The sequence below is a fragment of the Schistocerca americana genome, chromosome 1 (genome assembly GCF_021461395.2).
Source record: "Schistocerca americana isolate TAMUIC-IGC-003095 chromosome 1, iqSchAmer2.1, whole genome shotgun sequence".
NCBI classification, from domain to species: Eukaryota; Metazoa; Arthropoda; class Insecta; order Orthoptera; family Acrididae; genus Schistocerca; species Schistocerca americana.
The window spans coordinates 419,069,332-419,089,000 of record NC_060119.1 but is presented as its reverse complement, the minus strand read 5'-3'; the positions used below and the strand labels follow the sequence as shown (position 1 = coordinate 419,089,000).

The window sequence follows — 19,669 nt, the reverse complement described above, 5'->3', positions numbered from 1 at the left end:
TTGCTCCGACTGAAATACTTTAATTGTTTCAAAAAAATCTTCTCTAAAACAGTGTAGAAATAAAAATGAGTAGGACTCTCAAATCAAACTTTACAGGATCAGATGACGGAAGCCATGCCCCACAAATCCTGTTATGTCACTGTGAATATGAGGCACTCTTGACACATGTTACTAAAGCTGGGCATAATTTTTAAAAGAGAAATCAAATACTGAATCTTGAGTTACACGAAGAAAGCTCATAAAAGTAAATACAAGTAAGAAGATCGATGTGAAAGGTACGTACAATTTCAAGCAATTTTTTATACTGGCCGAAAGTGTTGGAACCATCTTTTATTAGAGAGAATTAAAGAAATAGCTTACAAATTAATTTTAATCTGAAGCAATCGTTTTGGAATAGATCGATTGGTCGCAATCTATACCGGATTACTGAAAAGAGCAGCAATTTGAACACAGTGTCACACCATTAACTACACTCCTGGAAATGGAAAAAAGAACACATTGACACCGGTGTGTCAGACCCACCATACTTGCTCCGGACACTGCGAGAGGGCTGTACAAGCAATGATCACACGCACGGCACAGCGGACACACCAGGAACCGCGGTGTTGGCCGTCGAATGGCGCTAGCTGCGCAGCATTTGTGCACCGCCGCCGTCAGTGTCAGCCAGTTTGCCGTGGCATACGGAGCTCCATCGCAGTCTTTAACACTGGTAGCATGCCGCGACAGCGTGGACGTGAACCGTATGTGCAGTTGACGGACTTTGAGCGAGGGCGTATAGTGGGCATGCGGGAGGCCGGGTGGACGTACCGCCGAATTGCTCAACACGTGGGGCGTGACGTCTCCACAGTACATCGATGTTGTCGCCAGTGGTCGGCGGAAGGTGCGCGTGCCCGTCCACCTGGGACCGGACCGCAGCGATTCACGGATGCACGCCAAGACCGTAGGATCCTACGCAGTGCCGTAGGGGACCGCACCGCCACTTCCCAGCAAATTAGGGACACTGTTGCTCCTGGGGTATCGGCGAGGACCATTCGCAACCGTCTCCATGAAGCTGGGCTACGGTCCCGCACACCGTTAGGCCGTCTTCCGCTCACGCCCCAACATCGTGCAGCCCGCCTCCAGTGGTGTCGCGACAGGCGTGAATGGAGGGACGAATGGAGACGTGTCGTCTTCAGCGATGAGAGTCGCTTCTGCCTTGGTGCCAATGATGGTCGTATGCGTGTTTGGCGCCGTGCGGGTGAGCGCCACAATCAGGACTGCATACGACCGAGGCACACAGGGCCAACACCCGGCATCATGGTGTGGGGAGCGATCTCCTACACTGGCCGTACACCACTGGTGATCGTCGAGGGGACACTGAATAGTGCACGGTACATCCAAACCGTCATCGAACCCATCGTTCTACCATTCCTAGACCGGCAAGGGGACTTGCTGTTCCAACAGGACAATGCACGTCCGCATGTATCCCGTGCCACCCAACGTGCTCTAGAAGGTGTAAGTCAACTACCCTGGCCAGCAAGATCTCCGGATCTGTCCCCCATTGAACATGTTTGGGACTGGATGAAGCGTCGTCTCACGCGGTCCGCACGTCCAGAACGAACGCTGGTCCAACTGAGGCGCCAGGTGGAAATGGCATGGCAAGCCGTTCCACAGGACTACATCCAGCATCTCTACGATCGTCTCCATGGGAGAGTAGCAGCCTGCATTGCTGCGAAAGGTGGATATACACTGTATTAGTGCCGACATTGTGCATGCTCTGTTGCCTGTGTCTATGTGCCTGTGGTTCTGTCAGTGTGATCATGTGATGTATCGGACCCCAGGAATGTGTCAATAAAGTTTCCCCTTCCTGGGACAATGAATTCACGGTGTTCTTATTTCAATTTCCAGGAGTGTATTATAATTTAGGATGTTCCTTTTTTCCACCAGCTAACTCGTAGCCGTGCAATCACGTGGAATTTTTCACATGTCGGGCATAATATTTAAAGATTTATTGAGACGGAGCCGTGCGCCGTCTCCTATCGATGCCTCACGGCAGTGGTCAAACACAGTGTTGTTGCTCGCCGGGGTGTGCACTTGCCGCCTGGTGTGGCAGAGAGCAGACGCACCACGCTCTGCGGTGGACGGATCGTACCCACTGTTGATCGGAGCGTGATGCACCGTGAGGAACCGTGTTACCTATCAGCGTCGTCCGACATCGTGTTGCGTAGCTTGCGTTGAAGATTTCTGCGTTCCTAGGTTCAAACTTGGCTGCTGGTTGCTGAGACATATTCACTGGTGACTTACGGGCATCTCATCTGCGCACCAAGATTGTGTTGTCTTCATTCCTTAATCTGAACCAGTGTGTCTTGCTCTGTGGGAGATCCGGTATGACTGTTCTCTCCGTGGCCGTGCTTTGGCCATATTAGAAGTATTTCTGCCGAACATTGTTTTAAGTGGCTTTTCTTGTCGCGAAATTAGTTTAGATTCTGGCTACTTTCCAGAAGCCTATTAATGTAAAGTAAGAGTTAACTAGGCATTGATGTTGCATGAACTTATTATGATTTTTATGCCTTCGGGTGTACTGTCAAGCTCAGTTTAACTAGTGATTATTTTTGGCACGTTTTCATGTTTAATGTCCATTGGGTGCTTATATTTCTTACGTAATTACGTGTATGGCATGTATGTAATTTTCCTTTCTTTATACTGAGTTAGGTGGTCGACTGGAGCTAGTGGTATTCGTAACTGTACGGCACACACACCACCTCTAGGGGGCCGAGTTTATTTCGGTGTGATGGTTGGGATCCATTGCTACAGATCTGTTGATTATGAATTATTTCTCCGTGTATCAGTCTTGTTAGTAAGCAAGTATTTAAAGCTGTGACCGAAGTGTGTTACTTTATTCCTTTTAAAGTGCTTTGACATTTGTTTACGCTGTAACCTGATCAAGATCCTTACAATATTTTTTATTAACATCAATTAATGGCTTACGAAGAGCGCTTTGTTTAAACTGTATTTAATCAAATGGAATATATCTATTACAAGATTGTGCCAAATTACTTTTGTTGAGGCCTGTGGATACAAAAAAATTATTGCATTAAAATCTTACTTTATTGGAGCTCAGGACCTACCGTTCCCCCGCTCCCTGCTGTTGCACCACGGTAAGTATCCCTCACCACATGAAAGAAGTAGATTATATGAGGTCAAGTGAGCCAACTGCAGTGGACGAGATTCCCATTAAACATACCAGAGGAAATGCTAATCACGCCCTAGAAGATATCACGCAAGTACCATGTACCACCGCCTTGATAATGGCGTCATGTCGATAAGGAAGAGAGTGTACAAGTTCTGTCAGTTACTAGAGATATGTCATATATTCAAAACATATTTACAATATTTGCAAGCTGCAGAGCATCACTTGTTCAAGACTCTTCAGGTATGCCATTTCCAGTTGACGCCATGCAGAGATGCGTGGCTGCTGACTGCTATGTTTCACTCGCTGCTCCGAATAGCCCACACTTTTTTCGTGTGTAGCCAGGATCAGATGGTTTAGCGGGCCGGACGAGGTGTGATACGGTGGCTGACTGGTGGTCAAACCAGGATCGTACATTTACCTCCCAGTGAACACGGCTGTTATCCTGCAAGAAGGGAGTGCCCGTAGCTTATCCATCATGAAGATGAAGCAGGAAGGACAAAACTTGATTACCGAGATTTCTGAAATAAACATTCTGGTTCATTTTCATCAAAACCTAAATCAGTGAGCCTATGTCGTGGTACGAAAAACAGCCCAAAGCATCAGACAACCATCTCCATCCTGAGTTCAACACTCTACACACTGCTGATTGAGCCGCCGGTAAATTCGATGCCTTGAAAAGAGGCAGAATCGCGACTCTTCGGACAACATTATACGCCTCCGGTCAGCTACTGACCGGTTCTGCATTGTTTTGCCCCTTGGGGACGTTCAGCGTTATGTGCCACTGAGAGCAATGTCCTTTTGCGAGGTATCCGACTCCGAACGTCCTCTGCACGCCGGTGCCTTCCCAATCTTCTCTCAGTAACTGGATGAGATGGATTCGCATCCACTAACAGAAGCAATTCCTGTCGAGTTAGAAACCGACAGTTTTTTACACTCGTCTCCAGTCCCCGCCGATTAGGATTTTTTCACGATCAGTATTTTTTACAGCCTGTTCCTATTACAGGGCTGCAAGTGGTAACATTCCTTCTGGACACGTTGGTACACCAACAAATCCGGCAGCTTCACTCACGGTGAAATTATGGGCACGTCCAAGCATGGCAGCACTTTGAGCCTTTTCTCATGTCTCCACGGCGACCCATGTAACTGTACTGCGTCCAAGCAAGCTATTGGCACATTCACAACACCGCCGTGCCTCACGCCCACGCCCACGCCGCACGGTTGCGTGAATTCCCGCTACCAGTTCCACGCCATTTGTAATGCTCCAAAGAGATCAGTATGCTTCTTTAAGGGGGAGACTAATATTTTTTCCGGTGCGCTGACATTATTTTTGTTGTTGTCACCAGCCCTAAGACTGATTAGAGGCAGCAGTTTAACACGTGAGGTTTTTTTCACATCAGCGCAGCCACTGTACCCTATCCAGTTAAACCCGCTTCCTGCAGTCAAGCTTTTGTCTCCTTGTACAATTTTACTCTGACTGACGGTTTCTTGTCGCGTCAGGAAGTTCTTATCAACGTATTTGTACCATAAAGCTCTTTTCTCGCCAGTTAGATTCAATAACTCGTTAACAATTACTCGCCTACCCATCTAACCCTTAGGCTTTTTCTGAAGCACCACACTTCAAAAGCTTCTGTTCTCTGCGTGCCTGTCCTGTTTGTCGTCCATGTTTTCTTCCATTTAACACCAGACGTCACAAAAATACTTTCGGAAAAAACCTCTTAACGTGTAAATTTATATTATGTTAAAATATATAGCTTTTGTACAAAGCATTACCAGACGGAGTTTTGTATACTCAGTACTTCCGCCGTCGTCAGTTGCTTCTCCGCCCAAACGGCAAAGCCCATCTACTATTGTGAGCGTTTCGTTTCCCCGGTCTGTCGCAGCTGATTATCCTAACCTACGAAGGTAATTCCAAAAGTAAGGTCTCCTATTTTTTTACAAGTACATAGACCTGTTTATTTCTACAATGGTTTACATCAGTTTACAGCTTGAACATTTAACTATTTTTCGACATAATCACCATTTCTGTCGATGCATTTTTGTAGACGCTGTGGTAGTTTTTGTATGCTCATGTCTACCAGCTCGCTGCCATGATGTTCAGAAAGTTATGAACCTCTTCTTTCACTGGAACCATAATTAACGCTGACAGGTACTGTGAGACTCTGAAAAACTCAAACGGGCAATTCAGAACCGGAGAAGAGGAATGTTGAGCAAGGGCGTACACATTCTCCATGACAACGCTCGCCCACACATCGCTCGGCAAACCGTTGCTCTGCTGCAACAGTTTCAGTGGAACAATCACCCACCCACCCTATAGTTCTGACTTGGTGCCCAGTGACTATCACCCGTTCCCCAGGTTAAAAGAACATTTGGCCAGAAAGCGATTCAGCTCCGACGACGAGGTGAACTTTCTGAACAGCATGGAGGCGAGCTGGAGCAGTAATCGTCACTTGCAATAAGGCATCCCACGTTTAATGACAAACTACAACTCAAACGCCTGGAGTGCGACCCCCTGTTGGTCCTAGGATTTTTCTGTCACTTATTTCTGGTAATGGTTTATAATGTCTAAAATGACAAGTGTCATCGTGGTTTGCAGTTGATGTTAACAGCAGTTCCCCACATAACTAGCTGGGTATGTCAGTTCAAAGGCCGGAGTAAGGCAATCCTCGCCCGCCCGGCTTGTCCCGCGGTCTAACACGCTGCTTCCCGAGCGGGAAGGCATGCCGGTCCCCGGCACGAATCCGCCCGGCGGATTAGTGTCGAGGTCCGGTGTGCCGGCGAGCATGTGGATGGTTTTGAAAGCGGTTTTCCATCTACCTCGGCGAATGCGGGGTGGTTCGCCTCATTCAGCCTAAAGTTACACTATGCGCAAACACTGTCTCAATGTGCGAGTACACCATAAACTTTTTGGGTTACACTCGTCTGGTATGACACGTTCCCAGGGGGGGGGGGGGGGGGGGTCCACTGTGGCCGTGTGGCCGAACGGCACAATAGCCCTAACCCTAGGTTCGGCATGGGGCGGCGGTGAGGTGGGTGGACTGCTGTGTGGCCTGTTATGGGGTTGTGAACCACTGAGGGCTAAGACGGGATCAAGCCTCTGCGTCGTTTCTAGGTCCCCGGTTTAACAGTTTAATACACAATATACAAGGCAATCCTCCAACAGGATCATACTTACGAGGGGACTTCAAAAAGTAAATTACATGTTATTATGGCAGGCTTGGTAACTCTGCCGGCCGGAGTGGCCGTGCGGTTTCTAGGCGCTTCAGTCTGGAGCCGAGCGACCGCTACGGTCGCAGGTCCCAATCCTGCCTCGGGCATGGATGTGTGTGATGTCCTTAGGTTGGTTAGGTTTAATTAGTTCTAAGTTCTAGGCGACTAATGACCTCAGAAGTTAAGTCGCATAGTGCTCAGAGCCAAGCCTGGTAACTCTACACTTTAAAGTGATACAGATATGTAATCGCAAAGTTTCTGTAGACAACGGTCGCAGCGTATTGCACATCGTTCAATTTCTCTACGTTAGAAGTCCGCTTCTTCGTAACGCAGCCGTTCGGGAATCGCTGTGTGAACGTCATGATCGTCGGAAAATTACGACTGCTGCAAAACAGTTCCTCGATTGCCTGAATGTTGTCGTCTGTGGTTGGCGTAGATGGCCTTCATTCCTTCCTGGTCAATGTCACTGACATCTGTGCGTCCTGGGACAAACTGTTGGCACTATTTCATTACGGCTGGATACGAAATTATATTTGGTCCGTGTATCACGAGAATTTCATGGAGGCGTTCCGCCCATAAGAATCGTACTCTTCCGCATAAATGAAATTTGAAGTATGTTTACAGTTATCACTCAATTTCATTCGCACAGGCGTCTGTTATACCTACCAAAGCAGAACTGTGTCTGCAAGAACCCCAGAACAAGTACTCCTGACAACGCACCACTCCTGTTGCGCATTTATCTTGGCGTGGGACGACATGTGGAACTTACTTTCTGAGACCCCCTCGTAGAAAGGCACTGAGATGTTCAAACCAACCTTCAGACTCAGGTCTACCGAAAGTCTTCGTTCCCACATTCCATCCGCGGATTGAATAGGAAAGACAGAAATTATACAGGTTCAATACATTATGTATTCTCTGCCACACACCGTGCCGTGGCTTGCGGAATACAAATGTAGCACGTACGCGCTGTTCACAGCATACTGAGTTATCAAACTGAGAGATTATGGACAGTTCAACAATGCTACTGATATACGTAATATGTGAAATAAAGTTCGTTTTAGGGAAATGTATTCTGCTCGGTGTTGAAGCTGTCGTATATATGTATACACTGATGAGCCAAAATATTATGACTACTGCTCACTCCTGGTGGAGTTGAGGGCAGTGAGGCAATAAGGAAAGAATATAAGCGCAAGAGATCGCGAATAGACAGACATTATAACGAAGATACGGGCCGCAAATGCAGAAATTCACCGATATAAGAGGTTTCGACAAAGGGCGACTGGAAACAAGAATCTCTGAAAAGGCGAAGCTGGCCCCCTGTTGGCGTACTACTGTCGTGAGTACCTACGGAAAGTGGTTGAAGGATGGTGAAATAACAAGGAGGCCGTATCGTACTGGACGACCACGCCTCATTACGTAACGTAGAAGTTGGAGGATTCCTCAGCGGGTAATCCAGGGTAGGCAGTGATCTGTGGTAGATCTGAAGACAACGTACAATACTGGCGTAGGCACAAGTCTTTCAGAGCAGATCGTTCAAAGGCCATTGTTAAACATGGAGCTTCACTTTATGCGTCCCCTATGTGTTCCTGTGTTGACCCAACGACATCATCAGTTGTGATTACAGTGAGCACAGCATCACTGAGTTTTCACTGTGGATCAATAGAAATGTGTCGCCTGTAGAATGAATCACATTTCTTGTTACTCGATATCGATGGTTGGGTCCTTACACGCCGTCATCTAGGCGAATGGCTGCACGAAACATGCATCAGGCAACAGATGCTAGGCCGGTGAGTGTAGAACTATGCTAAGGGAAAAAATTGAGTAGGGCTTCGGTGGGATCTGTGGTGGTCATCGAAGGAATCATGACAGCAGTGGACCACATGAACATTACTGCGCATCACCTGCATCGCTTCGTGCTTGAACTCTCCCCCTAAGGCTGTAACATCTTGCAGCAGGATAACCGCCCGTGTTGCATGGTCAGAATCTTACGACAATGGTTTGAGGGTCATTATAGTGAACTCACACTGAAGTCTTGGCCAGCAAATGTGTTTGATCTGTACCCACTGGTAAACATATTGGATGCCAGGTGTTAGGCTGTAAATAACCATCTAGAAACTTGCGGGAATTGCTTGACCTGTGAGTAGACCTCTGGTGCCACATACTTCTGGAATTCTGTCAAAGACTTATAGAATCCACGTCACGCAGAATATCTGTTCTACTGTGTTCGAAAAGAGAAACAACACGCTATTAAACTGTTGGTCATATTGTTTTGGTTCATGGGTGTGTATGTGCAGGGTGGTCCACTTAAACGTTTCAGTGCAAATATCTCTGCAACAACAACAACAGATATTGGTAAACGACTTTAAGAAGTATGAATGTAAGGCAGGGGCTCATGAAAGTAAATACTATGAGACATTCTAAATCGCAAGCAAATATTATTTTCAACACAAACGTATGGTTTTTTTGTAATGGGCAGCCCGAATTATTTTTTACGCAATCAGTGACACGAAAAAGCACAGAAAGAATGGCTTTAGTTGTATCGCAAAACGTCATTCACATCCCGAAAAATTGCAAGGCGAAAGTGATGCTTATAAACAGAACACGCAGCTATTGAACATACTGAGATGCAAGTGTAATCCCCCACACTGCTCGTAATTGCGATGTGATTGATGTACTATGATGCAACAAACGCTGTACTTTTTGTCATTTACATTGTTATTAAATTGACTGGAAACAATGCAGGTATCCAGTCATACAACTACCTACAACACAGAAATGTACAACTATTATTTACCTCTTTGTTAGATACTTGGTCAGCCGTTAATTATGCTCACCGTGGCCGGAGATATTTGGATTTTCGTTGCCGTCTTGTCCATTCTAGTACCATACAGTAGTAAAGTTCAATAAAACACGAATGAGCAAACCCTTCCCTTACTCTTCTTTGTGTATGACCAGACATCTGTATTGTTTCCAGTCCACTTAACGGTGTATCAATAAGTACACCGTTTGTTGAATGGCTCTGAGCTCTATGGGACTCAACTGCTGAGGTCATTAGTCCCCTAGAACTTAGAACTAGTTAAACCTAACTAACCTAAGGACATCACAAACATCCATGCCCGAGGCAGGATTCGAACCTGCGACCGTAGCGGTCTTGCGGTTCCAGACTGCAGCGCCTTTAACCGCACGGCCACTTCGGCCGGCGTTTGTTGAATCGTAGTACGTCAAGTACATCGCGATTACGAGAAATGTGGGGTTCAAGCTTGCATATCAGATTTGCAGTAGCGGCGCGTTTTGTTTATTTCAAGTATCGACGTCGCATTGCGGTTTCTTGGGATGTAATTGATGTATTGCGATTTAACCACTGCCATTCTTTTCGTGATTTTTGATGTTATTGATAGCGTAAGAAATAATACGGAGTGCCTAATAACAAATATACATAAAAACATTAAAAACACACACACATACACAAACATTTATTAATATATAGTGTCCCAAGAGAACCCTGACAAACTTCAGTAACAGTTTCCTTACGTTTAGAGATACCGCATGTTACATCTTCATAGCGTTTACTTCCATCTTTTTCCTTGGTTTCTCTACACTACATCATTTGAGTGCACAGCACAGAGCTGCCTTTGGTAGCCTGGTGTCCTCCATTTTATGGATATGGAAAGCCCATTGGCGTCTGTATTTTTGCATTCCGGTGTTGACTATTTCTACGTTCATTTCTTTCTTGTTGTTGTTGTTGTTGTTGTGGTCTTCAGTCCTGAGACTGGTTTGATGGAGCTCTCAATGCTACTCTATCCTGTGCAAGCTTCTTCATCTCCCAGTACCTACTGCAACCTACATCCTTCTGAATTTGCTTAATGTATTGATCTCTTGGTCTCCCTCTACGATTTTTACCCTCCACGCTGCCCTCCAATGCTAAATTTGTGATCCCTTGATGCCTCAAAACATGTCCTACCAACCGATCCCTTCTTCTAGTCAAGTTGTGCCACAAACTTCTCTTCTCCGCAATCCTATTCAATACCTCCTCATTAGTTACGTGATCTACCCACCTTATCTTCAGCATTCTTCTGTAGCACCACATTTCGAAAGCTTCTATTCTCTTCTTGTTCAAACTGGTTATCGTCCATGTTTCACTTCGATACATGGCTACACTCCATACAAATACTTTCAGAAACGACTTCCTGACACTTAAATCTATACTCGATATTAACAAATTTCTCTTCTTCAGAAACGATTTCCTCGCCATTGCCAGTCTACATTTTATATCCTCTCTACTTCGACCATCATCAGTTATTTTACTCCCTAAATAGCAAAACTCCTTTACTACTTTAAGTGTCTCATTTCCTAATCTAATCCCCTCAGCATCACCCGATTTAATTTGACTACATTCAATTATCCTCGTTTTGCTTTTGTTGATGTTCATCTTATATCATCCTTTCAAGACACTGTCCATTCCGTTCAACTGCTCTTCCAAGTCCTTTGCTGTCTCTGACAGAATTACAATGTCATCGGCGAACCTCAAAGTTTTTATTTCTTCTCCATGGATTTTAATACCTACTCCGAATTTTTCTTTTGTTTCCTATACTGCTTGCTCAATACACAGATTGAATAACATCGGGGAGAGGCTACAACCCCGTCTCACTCCTTTCCCAACCACTGCTTCCCTTTCATGCCCCTCGACTCTTATAACTGCCATCTGGTTTCTGTACAAATTGTAAATAGCCTTTCGCTCCCTGTATTTTACCCCTGCCACCTTCAGAATTTGAAAGAGAGTATTCCAGTTAACGTTGTCAAAAGCTTTCTCTAAGTCTACAAATGCTAGAAACGTAGGTTTGCCTTTTCTTAATCTTTTTTCTAAGATAAGTCGTAAGGTTAGTATTGCCTCAAGTGTTCCAACATTTCTACGGAATCGAAACTGATCTTCCCCGAGGTCCGCTTCTACCAGTTTTTCCATTCGTCTGTAAAGAATTCGCGTTAGTATTTTGCAGCTGTGACTTATTAAACTGATAGTTCGGTAATTTTCATATCTGTCAACACCTGCTTTCTTTGGGATTGGAATTATTATATTCTTCTTGAAGTCTGTGGGTATTTCGCCTGTCTCATACATCTTGCTCACCAGCTCTTATTAGCATTATTAAAGTTGTCTTCTATAGTTCCGCTTACGAATTTCATTTCACAGTTCTGCACTCAAAACGTAGCTTTCTGTGTTGGTGGCCAACTCTCACAACCACAGGGCAATGTAGGAGCTTCTGTGGAACTGTTTTATTCTTTAAATTGTTAGTATGGTTCAACATACTGCTTGGAACTTTTTCTAGGAGTCCATCTTTTAACCTTACCAATTCCACATCCTGAAAAAGTGGGGGAGGGCCATCCATATTTTTGACCTTAACGACTATTTTGCCTCTTATTGACTCTCTTCTCAATACTCCATTTCCTTCATTTTACCAGTGGATATTTTGGGCCACTTCTTCATTGACCTGATTGACACTTGTGTAATGGATTAACCGTCTAAGGTAGGTAAAAGGCTGACTACTATTTCATTACACAGACCAAAACTTCTATAGTACGGTGTACATCGTGTTAAGTCTTAATTTATGGTCAGAAGTTTGCGATATTGGGAAATGTCACAATTTCGCGAGAACCACTTTTTCCTCTAATACATGGGCTGCTTACTCGTTTCAGTGCGACCCCAGCCTGCGATAGTCGGCTGCCAGTTTTTGTAGGTCTCGTTGACATCCTGTGGAGACGGAAGGCAGATCGGCCGGATGTTATCTGGAATACCAAAGTGCTTGTCTTAGTGTAACAATGCAACTGAGAAGAGAGAAATAGTTGTTAGCTCTATGTATGAAGAAAGCAAGAGCACATTACTTCGTAAACAGTGAGCATAAAAGTAACGTTGTCTTATTTACCACTGTGGGTTCGATAGAGAGCGGAAAAGGGAGAAGTAGCAAGTGCCCAACATCTAATATTATGATTCCTACAGTAAAAAACAGTTATCTACTTCAGAGAGTTTATACAGGTTCACTAAAGCTTTTCGCCACAATCCCATGATTCAGAAATTGTTATCAATGTCGATTATTATTTGCCTGCAATGAAACTTAGCTCCGAAGTACGTTACTTCTCTAGACTGAAAATACATGTTAAAGGCCGTGACCATATGTGCGTGTGTAAGTAGGCTGTTTAGGTTTTTTTATTGGTAACGCCACCTCTGTATGAAAATCTCTGGCTGTGCTGTGTGCAGTCTGTGGCTGCTTTGCATTGTTGTAATACTCGCCATTGTAGTATTAGGCAGCTGGATGTGAACAGCGCGTAGCGTTGCGCAGTTGGAGGTGAGCCGCCAGCAGTGGTGGATGTGGGGAGAGAGATGGCGGAGTTTTGAAATTTGTCATGAACTGCTATATTTATATATGATGATATCAAGGTAAATACATTGTTTGTTCTCTATTAATATCTTTCATTTGCTAACTATCCCTATCAGTAGTTAGTGCCTTCCATAGTTTGAATCTTTTATTTAGCTGGCAGTAGTGGCGCTCGCTGTATTGCAGTAGCTTGAGCAGCGAAGATTTTTGTGAGGTAAGTGATTTGTGAAAGGTATAGTTTAATGTTAGTCAGGGCCATTCTTTTGTAGGGAATTTTGAAAGTCAGATTGCGTTGCGCTAACAAAATATTGTGTGTCAGTTTAAGCACAGTCTTGTATAAATTGTTCTAAGGGGACTTTTCATATGTCGACCCTTAGCCGAGGATACCTCACTGGAATCTTCTGATTTTTTTCTTGCAGTTTGTGTAATTAGCGTAGCTTTTGTTTATTGCTGGCGCATAATTGTAGAGAGAATCTCCTTTGTAGTTGCAGTCTTTCACTGTTGTACAGTAAAACAGGTGTGGCATGCACGTAGATTTGCACCAAGTATTTCGCAGCTGCGCTTGCAATTAAGTAGACATTATATCCATTGCTATGTTATTTTATTTTGCTCTTCAAATTGTGCTTTTCTGTGTTATCGTGTGAAATATTGTGACAATTATGGCGTGTGAAAAACGTAATACTAGGCTCCAAAGTAAACTGAGAAATGACAGTGAAAATGAAAGCAGTGTGTTAGCGCCACCGAGTAATGAATTAACTGATATTCAAAGTAGTAATTTGGTAATTGTGCATAGGGAAATGGAGCGGGCTGCAAAAAACGGTGTAGACAGTGAAACAGGTAGTGAACAGGGAAGCATTATCGATCGATCAGTCGGCAACAGCTCGCCTCAGGAATCCGAAATGACAGGACACTATTTCGCAAATACTGTAGATTCAGGTTTTGGGTCATCACCGTTTTCTCAAATAAGTCAAGACACATTTTCTGCTTGTCAAAATGTGAATGTTGCCGGTGCAAATGCACTGCCGAAAAGCGTAGAGAAACAGATTCCAGACACTAATACATTATTATTGCAATTAATGCAACAAATGGAACAAAATCAGAGACAAATGGGACAAAAGCTTAAAAAGTTAGACACAATGGAACAAAATCTTCAAAAGTTAGACACCACACTTGAACAAACACGTGAAGATTTAACTACTGAGTTACATAACATTGAATCGAAATGTCAAAAAGTCTGTAGTGACGTAAAAACACAAATTTGTGAGCATTTTCAACCTATTTTTTCGCGGCATGAAAATGCATTACAGAATCACGAAGCAGCCATAAAAGAACTGCAAACTATTGTTCATGAAAATCATGAGACCTTGTGGGCTAAAATTGACTCAGTTGCATCTACCGATTCGGTTAAGCAACTTGCAAAAACTCAGGAAAACTTAAAGGACACAGTAGATTCGATTTCAACACAAATGGACACTCTGAAACTTGGTTCAGAAAAACACACTGAGGAAATGTGTTCACTATCGGAGAAAGTAGCCGAACTTTCAGATCAGGTCACTAACTTATCTACAAAGGTAGATGATGATCTGAATGACACAAGACCTGTAGCCATCACTGACACAGAAGAGTATGAACAAATTAAGAAATTCAAACAAAATCAGAATCAAATTAATACCCAATACAAAAGAGAAATCCGGGAAGTACAAGATCAGTTGGCACAAGTAATACAAAGATTTCATATTTCAGAGGACACTCGCGCTCCAACATGGGAAGAGGGACTTAGAAATACGGAAAAGCCGCAAAATAATAAAACAGGGCATTTCGGAAGTTATGAAAGAAATTGGCAAGGTGCACCGAATTTTGAAATGGAACCGCCGAAACGACGTAACAATGACCGATATGCGACTCACCGACATGATGACTTTGACTATAAGCTGTTCATTACTACACGTAAATTCAAAACATTTAAGAATTCTGGCAACGACATTCATCCACAAGCATGGCTCCATCAATTCTCTCATTGTTTTCCTCCCAACTGGTCGTTAGAACACAGATTAGAATTTATGTGTGGCTACTTGGAGAATGAACCAGCTGTAAGAATGCGATCGGTAATTCACGATTGCCACAGTGAAGGAGAGTTTTACCATGCCTTCCTCTCAGCATATTGGTCTCAAGCCACACAAGACCGAGTAAAACATAGCATCATAATGAGGAAACGTTTCGAACAATCTGAATTTTCCAGTCTTATGAAATATTTTGAAGACATGTTGCATAAGAATCAGTATCTTTCAAACCCATACAGCCCCTCAGAACTCATCCGCATTTGCTTAATCAAATTGCCTGAACATTTACGACATATTATTTTAGCAGGACGTTGCAAAGATGACATTGAAGCTTTTCAGGGTCTGTTACAAGAATTAGAAATTGACACAGACAGTTGCGGGATGTGAAAACAGGAAAACAATCACTACAGGTCACATCCGTCACAATTCCGTGATTACAGAAGCAATAACTGGACACGACAAGCCTATTCTTACAACGTAAATCGTGACCAAAACAGACACCACCCGTATGACAACCACTGGCAGAGTAATAATTACAGAGAAAGATCGCATTTCCGTAGTAATGAATATGACAGAGACAATCATAGAAACAGACAATTTGGCAACCAGAACTATTATTATCACGGGAGACAGAATAACTTCAGACGCAACGGTCCACCGTGCAGTGATAATTCAGGGAGAAATTCTCCACCACTTAACCGACAAGAAAGAAACTACACGAACTACCGACATGACGACAGACGATATAATCACAACGACAGACCTGAATTTCATCAGAACTGGCGGGATTTAAACAGGGCTGGGCCCTCTGGGCAAGGTGAATTTGTAGAAATTAGACCTCCAAATCCCAATAACGGCGGGCGCCAACATAGAGACAGACAATGACTCGCACAGCAGGCAGCCGCGTGCGCCCGCTGGCTCCGAGAAAAATAACATAGACGCTAACCTTGAGAAAAATTCCAGTTTTCTTTACCGACGTATACCGCATGACAATTGCATTCAAGTTCAAACTCTGAGTACTATGAAGAGTAAAGGTTTACACCAGATTTCACATGTAAAACCGTTTATTGAAAGATAATCTGCTTTTTAACTTTGTCTTTGCCATAAAACTTTTCACTTCACATTTCTAGTAGGCTTTGTCAGACTTAAGAAACTGTTAACATGCAACAATGTTTGAAGTTAAATATCCAGTCAAGAACCAAGAGAACTTATTTAAACAGGAATTACGAATGCATTGTTATAGTGAACAGACGACACAGTGTTGTATTTGTACATTCTTGCTTGTTAGTTGCACGATTATGGAACGACTATAAGGCTTACATACTTAGAACATTTACCAGTACTGCTAATAAGATTTTAATGCAACATTTTGGTTTACTTGAAAATATATTCTGGATTTAAAGTACTTTCAGTGAGATACCAGATGGCACAGTGGTTAGTTTATGTGACAGCTACACGATTTTATCACGACGCTACTAATGAGTGACAATTTACAATGTTGCTTTTGCGGTGTATCTGTTTTATATCTGCACAGTTTTTCTGAATTCTGTTTTATTCTGGAAAGTAAAACAGGTTTTAGTAGTAACTTTTGTGGTATAGCTACAATGAGACTGCCTTTTCCGTAGCACAACAATACGTTACAGCACAGTACTTTCCTCATGACGGCAATAAGCGTAATAACTAAGACATTTATACGCAAAGCATTTCACTTTTGTGTATTATGAGGTAAGTACATTGACTTCTGCAGAACTTAGCTTTCGGAGGACGATAACTACGACACTTCCACACAGATTATGTTGCAACAAGACGCACATTTAGCGCTACAGGACACGTATTTGAGTGATTAATTTTGTACTTAAAACATTTATTTTTAAAGATTTTTGAATTACAAAGAAAGTTTTCCGTGATACATTTCATTCCATTGCTGTAATCTGTAACACCTGAGGGTATAATTACATTAATCCTCAGGGGGGTACACGCTTACTTTGTGTACCATGTGTGTGGCAACCACAAGGAACCCTAGCTAATATGGTATTTACTTATACAACTTTACACATCGGTACCATATTTCTCTAACACACAAATTACACAGCTATCTGATCATGTAACTGAGAGATAAACTTTTTTTATTACATCAGTGACAGATGTTTACGCAATTACACAGTTGGATAACTTCACACTTATGAAATTGTATTTTGTCTGTACTTTGTGAAATGCTCATATCTTTTCGGAACCATTGTGATACTATGAGAGCTTTGAATGATATATTTGCTAAGGGAGCATGATTTTAAAGTACGTTTGAGGTAGATGACACTATTGAAATGAGCAGAGAATCTTTTTTAGGTTTTGAAATTAATACAGAAAGCTACAACGTTTTTGAGATTTGACTGAGGTGTTATGATGTTATTATTACGATGACGATGTGTACTATGCTGTTGAGATATGTTTATGATCAATAAGATGATGCTACCGTATATGAGGAATAAGAAGTATGTTGGAAACCAAGAATCGTACTTTAAGAGTTATGAAATGTGCGTTAATGCGTGACTGTATCACAATGCTGACGAACATTTTATTTGGACACTTATATTTATAGGATTTTCTTTCTACAGATTTGCAACGCTAATTCTTGACCTGTGAAATATTTTTATGTGAGACTGTCACTGTAGCGGAAACTGCTGTCGTAAATATTTCCGTAAGAAAGTTAAGTGACCACCTGCACGTAATGCGTCGCGGGCACCCACCTGGGCGACAGCCGCCAGAAAAAAAGCCATTAGCCTTTCAGCGGCACAGGTAGAAAAAAAAAAGGGAGGCAATTATCCTCGCTATTGACGTTCCTTTGTAGAACTTAATTTATGATATTTACTGAAATGCCTAATGAAATGACGAGAAATATTTTTACATCTGCACACCTGATTACGACAAGCGTCTTTCTACGAGAGTTAAGAGAATTTCTACTAACTTATGAAATGTCACATGACTATTGATTGATATTTTTATGCTTTGGTTTGCGTAATTGCTTATTTCATTTGACATCTGTTTTCCATCTGTGTTGCGGCATTGGTTTCATAAAATAAAATTAAATGCATTTGCTAATGTGAACACTTTCTGTCAACAGATCTATTAAATAATAATTTTGTGATCCACATTCTTCAAAAAAGGAGCACTTGGAAAGGAAAGAACAATAAGAAGGGACTAGTAACAGTAACTGCATACATAATATTCTTTTCAAGTACATGGTAATATTTCTTTTACAATAAGTTGTTGTGGTGCACCACTTTAATTACTTAGACATTAAGATGTGATTATACATTTCCCTTATCTGCATTGTTATCTTTAGTGTACTATTTTTTCTGCTTGAGCTATGTCATGTTTAGATATAAGCTGCTGTTTGCCAGGCATAGTGCTACTGAACTTTAATTTGTGTTACTCTGCTAAGCCAGATTTATTTTTTTGTTTGCTGCGCATTGCCTCATATTAGTTGTAATGTTGAATTGCTTGGTAATTTAGATTTACTGTAGCTTGCTTTGCGATTTTCCATTTTTTTATTGCTGTTTATATTAATTGTTTTATGTGATGCTGCATTGCCTCGTCCCTTAGTTTAGCATCTGAGCTCAGTAGATTTAAGTTAGCTTAAGAGGGGGTAGACTATATAAGAACCTAACTATGGAGAATAGGGAAAGAATGCTTTGAAAGTTATATGAAAACGATTTGGGCCTAAATGAGTATTGTACAATGAACCATATTTCTTTTGAAAGAAATATGGTTAGAATACAGAAAAAAGGTACAGATAGGACTTTTTGGGAATAATGATGAACGAAGGGAGATCTCCAAGAACAAAAAAGGTTTTGTTCGCAAAATACTGCAGTACCAAAAGTTACACTGAAAACGAACCCTGTCCTTTCCATTGTGTTATCCCCCTATGTGTTTGTGTACCCTTGTGTATTTGTTTTCTTCCTGTCTCTGTGTACTGTTTCATAGAACTTTTTTCTCTTCTAATACTAAGTTACATTCACTATGATGAGGAATACTGTTATCCTCAAATACAATTGGCATTAATAATGTGTTATTTACTTTGTAAAGATGTTTAGACATTATTTATTCTGTTTTGTGTTAATGCTCATGTGTGAAGTTGATGTTTCGAAAGTTATTCTGATCTTTTATGTATGTAATCATGTCATAATTCCTGTAACACTGACGTATATGTCTATTTCTATTCTTTTGTAAAGCCTGTACTACAAATGTTCTCTGTATTGTTATGTTCTTTAATGATGTACTTTGTACCTTTGTTATTGTATTTTTATGTTATCTAATTGTAATTGACACCAGTTCATCATATTATTAACATGCAAGTTCCATTTCACTGCACACGTTTCTGTTGGTCATAGTATATGGACAATATGTGAGAAGTAGGGACTGATAGTGTTTGCACGTGTGTTAATGATTCAGCAAGGGACTGGATAACAGCATTGCTGGTTCTAAGGACAATTCCAAAAACTTTGTGAGTGCACAAGTGGTGGTTTATGGACTTGCTACATTATCCGCAAGACTCTTCAGTGGTGATTGTGCACCTGCACAGTCACAACAGATGGCTGCTGGCCCTCTCTTCAAGGACTACAGTGGGTCTACATCTTTGATGATCCATCAATACCATTATTTCTACAAGGACTGCAGTGGGTCTGCACCTCTGGTGGCCCACCAATACCGTAATCTCTACCAGGACTACAGTGGGTCTGCTCTGTGATGACCTACCTACCAATAGTCTTCAAAATTTCGACTGACTCTGCTGTGGGTTTGCTCTGTTGTGGCCCGTTACCTGTGTGCATGTCAAGAGTCAGCACTGTCTTTCCGTTGGAAGGACAACA

The 19,669-nt window shown here is 42.3% G+C and overlaps 1 protein-coding gene across 1 annotated transcript in view; it reads right to left on the bottom strand.

Annotated features, from left to right (window-relative positions):
* Nucleotides 1-19,669, bottom strand: part of LOC124623303 (CLIP domain-containing serine protease 2-like) — a 91,236-nt gene that overhangs the window by 13,961 nt on the left and 57,606 nt on the right. The window contains exon 5 of the mRNA XM_047149027.1: nucleotides 12,059-12,157. Within this exon, the coding sequence (XP_047004983.1) occupies nucleotides 12,059-12,157 (99 nt within the window). The remainder of the gene's footprint in view (nucleotides 1-12,058; nucleotides 12,158-19,669) is intronic.